This window comes from Strongylocentrotus purpuratus, unplaced genomic scaffold (assembly GCF_000002235.5).
Source record: "Strongylocentrotus purpuratus isolate Spur 01 unplaced genomic scaffold, Spur_5.0 spur5_scaffold_12, whole genome shotgun sequence".
Taxonomy (NCBI): Eukaryota; Metazoa; Echinodermata; class Echinoidea; order Camarodonta; family Strongylocentrotidae; genus Strongylocentrotus; species Strongylocentrotus purpuratus.
Genome location: NW_022145597.1, coordinates 10546366 through 10553837, shown reverse-complemented (window position 1 = coordinate 10553837; position 7472 = coordinate 10546366). Strand labels below are relative to the sequence as shown.

Genomic DNA, 7472 nt, shown 5'->3' with positions numbered 1-7472 from the left:
GATGTCACAGCTTCGGTACTCGTTCACTGCACACACTTACATGTACTGCACTCATAGTCTGGTTGGATGTATGTGTCATAATCTTAGCTCTATGTAAACAATTATTGAAGTAATAATTCAAGGTCTAACTAGTTCAATTCGATATGGCAATTTGTGTTCTCCTTTTTTTGGTTATTATTGAAATATTATCTGATTACATGTCAATGTCATTTTATAGCATTATTTCATGTTTTCTTGTATTTTACCATAAAAAATATGACAATAATAATATCCGGACATGTTTCATGTTTTGTTAATAACAATTAAACCGAAATGGAATTGAATTGAATTGAATAACAACTCGAATAGTAATATATTTGCTAGCAGACGACGATATTGTGCAGAGCGCGCGCCGTCATTGTTGTGTGTAACGCGCCGATTCTTCCACTCGCACGCACCGTCCGGTTGCTATGGACGCTGCGAATCCCCTGCACCCTCTGAATACACAGCCCCATACGTAACAATGTATTATGACCGACCCTTAACCCCTATTGATGAGCTTATCCTTTTATTGTTGTTTTCAGGATAGGGCTTCCACTTGTTACCAGCCATGCGAGTATTTACTATAGAGATTTCAGTCTTCTTATCCATGAAGAAAGCACTGCCGTAGCTATAATACATACTGGAGTAGTTTATGAACGTATAATCTTCTTTTGGAGAGCCTTGCTTTCATAATATTTGCTGTCACGATCAAGTCGTGGATAATTGTATCCCGTATTTAACTTCATAACAAGAAATATATGAACTGTTTCGGATTGAATTACGGATATGACTATTGTTTTTGTGATACCATGGATATCGACATGTGAATACTACTAGTTATAATATACATGTTTGGAATCACTTTATACATGTTACTTAACAGATTAGGTGAGTAATGCTGTTATATTATGTTGTACATGCTATGAATTAATGTGCACTGTTCAAGAGAAAGAATTTGACGTTGGTAATATGGGACCGAACGCTGTACCCATTGCTATACTGTACGTAGTAATACAAATGATGTAGATATACCCTCAATTTAGAAAATCTTTTTGCCCTAAGGCGAATAAACCCATCCGAAATATATATATCGGGTTCCAAACATGAAGCAGCTTTAAGAAATATTTATTAAAATATAGTGATTTTCATTTTGTGTAAGCTATCGAAATTAAGTTTAACAATTAATGTATTACAATGAGTAACTCAATGTTACACATGTACATTTCAAATCAAATTAAAATCCAACCAATTTAATGAAATAAAATCCATATTTTTTAGTTGTCATCGATAAACAGGCAGAGATGGCCGGGATAATTCGAATCTACTTCCAAATGAATAGTGGAAACGGAATGGTAAATCAACATAGCCAACAACAAAACTATCATAAAAAATAAACATAAACAACTTATAGCAAGAAAATACGGCAGAATGACACCTAGACAAATAATATTTAGAGCACATTTATTAATGTATTGTGAAATTTAATTCATACTTTTTTCCTTCAATTTTTCAAGCATAATTATAATGCAGTCGTAATAACTTTATTTGTGTATATGTATTCACTATTCGAATTATTTGGTTAACTTGAAATTACTAAGGGGGGGGGGGGGGGTTAGCATTTTTTCGCAAATTCATTTATTCAGTCTGTTGTGAAACGAAAATACTCGGCCTTTCCCAAATTGCATCAGGTTTCAGTGCAATTGGTACATTGAGTTCGCGTAAAGGTATCTCATTCGTAATAATTGATCAGATTTTGATCACTTCTTTCGTACCAGGCAAATTAATCTTCTTTCAATAGCGTTGACCGTAACTAATATGGCTTCATTATGATGGTTAAAACCAGTCAGCGGAGGCGTACAATAGCCAATCTGGATATTTAATTACTATTCAGAATATAACCTTGACTTGTATTTTCATATCAAGATAATAAAATTGAAGCTTTTATCATTGCCGATAATTTTCTTTGAACACCGTCCTTCTCCCCTCCTCAATTGAACAAAAATACTCGATCCTCTCCCAGTACAAACAAGTGCAGATAATTGGCTCTCATATGCCCGCCCATCAAAAATAGTACACCGCCAGCACCACCGCCACTTACAATAACAACATCAAAATAACATCAATGGAAATATATTGTTTTACCAAAATAATATATTGCAGGCGAGTCGATGTTTTCGGTACAATTTTGAACGATTAATTATTGGTTCAATATCTCCTAATAACCTCATCCAATGAACGGACATAATGATGTAGGAGAAATCAATGTATGTATTTCAACAAAAAAAAAAAAAGGGGGGGGGGGGTCCCCCTTGGCACTATTCGGTGTAGTGATGAACGGTGGAAGGCTAATTGTCTATGTATTACAAATTCGAATTAAGCATGGTTTCGAGGTATATCGAGATTGGTGCCGGACAAATTTGCCGGTAAGTTAGCCGGAAATTTTCCAGCAAGATTTATACAAAAACGAAACAGAAAATCATATTTTGTAAAGATTATGTGAAAACCTGAACAGAGGAAACTTAAGCTGACAGAAGCATGTAATGGATGGGACAGGATTGGGGGGGGGGGTGTCACACCCTCCCCCCTACCACTGAATTTATCATCAATGCACCTTGCCATATTTAATTCGGATACTGATAGTCACTTGTTTTAATCTAGTATGTTATGTAATATGTCTTTCATTGTTTAGTTTACATTGGACTGTACATTGATGTTTACAACCAGAACTAATTCCGTTTTTCCTTTGCATTTGCACTATAAAGGTGACATTGAACACAAAATATGTTATTTTCCATTATGTCTTTTGATATAGATCTTTAAGTGTGTATTGCATGAGAAGGAAAACCCCTTACGAACAAGATGAAGAGTGTGCCGCTGACATCTCGAGGACCAGTAGATGATAACAACTTTCCTTGGGTGGTACGTTCAAATGATTGCTAGAACTTATAGAGATGGAAAGAGTCCGCGAGACCAACAGCCAATAAGCCCGGCAATTATCAGTCTCGCGACCTACGAGAAAGTTTTCTAACAGGTCGTTAGTATACAATGCATTCTGGCCTAGAAATTGTAGCATAACTTTTGTAACCGGAGTTAATGAAATACTAGCACCTTATACCTCTTTTGCTTTTGTCGTCTCATTCACTCTTAATCTAAGTAACTTCATCAATTTAGATTTCGTAATTGAACCTGTTTGTATTGTATACGTGTTTACATTTTTTGTATCTGATTGTATATACACTATTTGATGGTATATTGACTATTTGATTAGACAAAATCGTGGTCATTATGGTAGCCTGATTTGTATTCCACATTTGCCCCCGAACCGTTGTGACGTCACATTGCCGCAAACATGATGTCATAATTAATTCATTTTCATGACAGGAATCCCAGACTAGATCGTACCTGAGCAAAGGCGAAATCGGCTTCCGGGGGTTGCGACACGAACCCCCTCCTCACACCTCGCCCCATCGAAGAAGTCGAACCACAGGCAGTGTTGCAACGCCAAGTATGTATGGGGACCGAGAGACGGTGGTCCTACCGAAGATTGCCACAGGACGAAGTGCCAAGAGTGCCAAGACGATGTGGAAGGATTACGAAAATATCAAGATCAAGACTGTACTCCAAAATGTAAGCAAAAAAAAAAAAGTGATTAAAGCAACAAATATCAAAGTAATCGAACGTGCTAAAGTGTTCATGATCTTCCTGGATACTCGGTTAACATTACTCTATTTATCTTTTGAAGTCTAGATATCCCATGGGTATATTCATTTATAAAACAACTTTAAATCAGTTATTTCTAAAGAAAAACAGTGTCATTTTTGTTAGCAGTGTCATTGATTTCCCGACTATGGTGTACGTCCATGATCATCTGCAGCTCACTCAAGAATTTCTGTTTATTCCACACAGGAATTGGAGACACCAAGAATCACACCGCTTTACGTGCCGAAGAACCCCAAACCCCTGTACAAACGATCCGTCGACGAGTGGAAACCATTCGACATCTTGCACTTCCGTGAGTTTGCCGAGAGTGGGGAGATCGAACCTGAAGACGTCACTAATTGCAACGAGTTCTACTCCCAGATCACCTTCTTGCGGAATGCTGTGAGGAACATCGATGGCACCACTAGTTATCAGGTTAGCTAAGGCAAAGTCACTGAAGGGGCACTACTAGTTACCAAGTTAGCTAAGGCATAGCCACTGAAGGGTCACCACCACCACTAGTTATCAGGTTAGCTGTGGCATAGTCACTGGAGGGGCACCACTAGTTACCAGGTTAGCTAAGGCATAGCCACTGAAGGGGCACCAGCACCACTAGCTATCAGGTTACCTGTGGCATAGTCACTGAAGGGGCACCACTAGTTACCAGGTTAGCTATGGCATAGTCACTGAAGGGGCACCACTAGTTACCATGTTAGCTAAGGCATAGCCACTGAAGGGGCTCCAGCACCACTAGTTATCAGGTTAGCTAAGGTATAGTCACTGAAGGGGCACCACTAGTTACCAAGTTAGCTAAGGCATAGCCACTGAAGGGGCACTTCGGTCAATGGGAGGGGAGGGGGGGGGGGTCTTAGTAGTTGCTTGATGACAATTGGTTTATGATCGTTCACAACTCATGGAAATGCGTTGGTCTCTGGACCTCACACTTTACATCATCCTAACCCTAACTCTAAATCCCAAACTAACAACCCTACTCCAACAGTTAACCTTACCCACATAAACCTTTTGACGAAATAAAACCCAGAGTAACTGTCGCCCCGTAAAACATTCGGATCAAGAAGGATACGGACAAAAAAGACTACTTCGTATTCAACTCGTGAGATAACCGAGAAACATGTTAGAGGCCTTTAATTGTACATGACATTCATTAATTGTAACCATTGTCAAATGCTGTACTACAAAGGCTACGGAAAACCAAACATGCGCAGCTACCATTATACCGCAGCGAGAGAAAACAATACGGACTTGTTGATTGTGTATTGACTTTTTCACCTGCTGTTCAATGTGTCACAACTTAATATCGACTGAATCCTTTTGTCAGTCTTTAATGACGTAATAATGGCGATGTGCGATTGACTTGACAAGGGAACCAATCACTTCATTATGTATAATGACATATATCGAATCGCATACTGTTAGAAAAAAGGAACTATGTCTACAAACTCATAGCAGCCTTATAAGACGCAATCATGCGCTGAAAAAGTAACACATAATATATCAGATTCCTTACATGCTCGGTTCAGTGATAATGTACACAAAGCTCCAAAATATGCGCCTTTTGAGGTTTAACATCGGCCGCAAGACCTTTTACCACTGAAAGCTTTGAAGTACAATTTTTGCTCAATTTTGCATCCGTTTTAGAGAGGTAACTCTGCAAACATAAAATACTAAAGGGGTTTCTGGTAACGCATTAGACTACAGGTGCAACTTTGTTTTTGTTTATTGACAATGCTAGAAACTATGATCATTTTTGTTATTCCATGACTTCTCCCCATCTTCAGAATCTTTGTAAGAAGCCTCGGAGCTGGAGTGAGCCCTCTGTCGTCGACGACCAGCCAGGATTGATCGATGGTAACCGACTCCACTGGCAATCAGCATCCTCATCTCTCCCGCATCCTCGGATGTTACTACCACTCAAACCAGGACCTACCACCAAGTGGTACGCGTGGCGGGCTGCACCACCCAACAAAAACAGCGATAAACAGAAGTCCAAACGGAAAAATCGGATAGGTATGTAAGGCATGGATTCATCATAATTAATGTAAAAGGAACCCATTGGACAAAAATACAGTTCTACATTATTATTTAGCCTGTTGCACATACGGTGTCATATTGACTGTGGTATCAGGGTGCAAGAGTCTTGCTCCTGTGACATCTGTTCGGCGTCGATTTCCTAATGGATTTTAACCCCGGACCCAACACTGTAACCAAACCTAACCTTTACACATGTATTATCATCAGTAATAGTAGTAGAACTGTTTTGTTCTTGCTCAAGATTGATTGAATTAAATTTGTCTTTGAAAAAAAAAAGTAATAGTAGTAGTATATTTGTTATCTTGTTGTTGTTACTATTGTTTTTGTTTTTATTATTATCATTATCATTATTGTAAGTAGTTGTAGAAGTGGGGGTAGTAGCAGTAATAGCAAAACTATTATCATATTATGATTTTTTTTTTCGCAGATCGTCACGGAGCTTTCTTAGACGCTTTCAGTCCACGTGTCGCACCTCATCCCACACCGGCTGCGATAAAAGTTCCAGAGAGCACACCCAAATCCGACAACTCCAGACTCCGACAAGTGCCTCGTGGAGGAATACCCTCAGATCCTGCAGCGACGAGTACAGCAGGTGGACACAAGATAGAGAATGAAGAGAACGGTTTGAATGTAGAACCTAAAGGACTTACATTCATTACCGAATCGAAAGAGGAGAGCGTTGATCAAGCCGCACAGAGACAGACTGATGTGCATGTCTCTCAGGAAACACCCAAAGACAACGTCGGACAAGAGCAAGATAACAACGAGGCTGATGGAGCTGATGAACAGAAGATGGTTAAGAATGAACAATCGGGAGATGCACTAAAGGAGAGTGGAGAACCGCAATCAACTAGTCATGGAGAGGATGGAGCTACAAGTACGCTTCACGAAGATACCGATGTAGCAACTCAGGAAGGGGAAATGGAAAATGGAGCTGAGGAAAGTTCTCCGGGAGAGGAACAAAACAATAGTGATGACAGTAAGAGCGATCAAAATCCTACTAACGAAGATGAGAATGATACACATGCAGGGGAAGAGACGGCCGAGTATAATGAGGTGAACGACGGTGATCAAGGAGTATCTCACGAACCAGAATCAGAGACAGACGCAATTGATGAGGACATACTTGTGCCAGACACGCCTATTGATGTCTCCGAGAACGTCGAGCCTGCTACAGAGGATATCATCCAAGGGGACGGAACTCCTGACAATCAGAACAATGATCAAGAGTTTTTAAGTGATAGAGAAACGCCAGGAGCTACTGATCAACCTAAAGTGACAGATGAAGTCCCCGAAGACGCCGAAGAACCACAACCTTCGACTGGTAATGAAGACCTAGAGACAGGTGAAAAGTCCGGCCAACCTACTGATGATGGTGACCATAAATGAATTGAGCCTTGAACACAGATATAAATCATAGTGTTGAACTTGATAGAGGAGACGCTCAGATTATAAAAGAGGATCTACATTGCATTTCCGATGATATGACAGGACTTGTATTCAGATAACAATTAAAATGACTGACATTTATACCGTCTGTACTGAGCCATTGATTAGGAAAGTTTGGCCAACCCGATTCGAGTTGGGCACTGTAATGGCGAATATTGCTTTGTTTGGCAAGCACAAAACAAAAGAATAGACGCCATGCATGTTATGACCAGGAGAGCTTGGGTATTTGTTTCTAGTTCATCGTGACTGTG

General features: G+C 39.7%; 1 protein-coding gene across 1 annotated transcript; it reads left to right on the top strand.

Annotated features, from left to right (window-relative positions):
* The first annotated feature begins 573 nt into the window (after nucleotides 1-573).
* On the top strand, nucleotides 574-7161 carry LOC100892092. Its single transcript, XM_030982616.1, has 6 exons — nucleotides 574-909; nucleotides 2834-2940; nucleotides 3403-3648; nucleotides 3928-4155; nucleotides 5520-5748; nucleotides 6200-7161. Exons 2-6 carry the CDS (start codon nucleotides 2881-2883, stop codon nucleotides 7159-7161), a joined length of 1725 nt encoding a protein of 574 aa, XP_030838476.1. The 5' UTR covers nucleotides 574-909; nucleotides 2834-2880.
* Nucleotides 7162-7472: the final 311 nt, after the last annotated feature.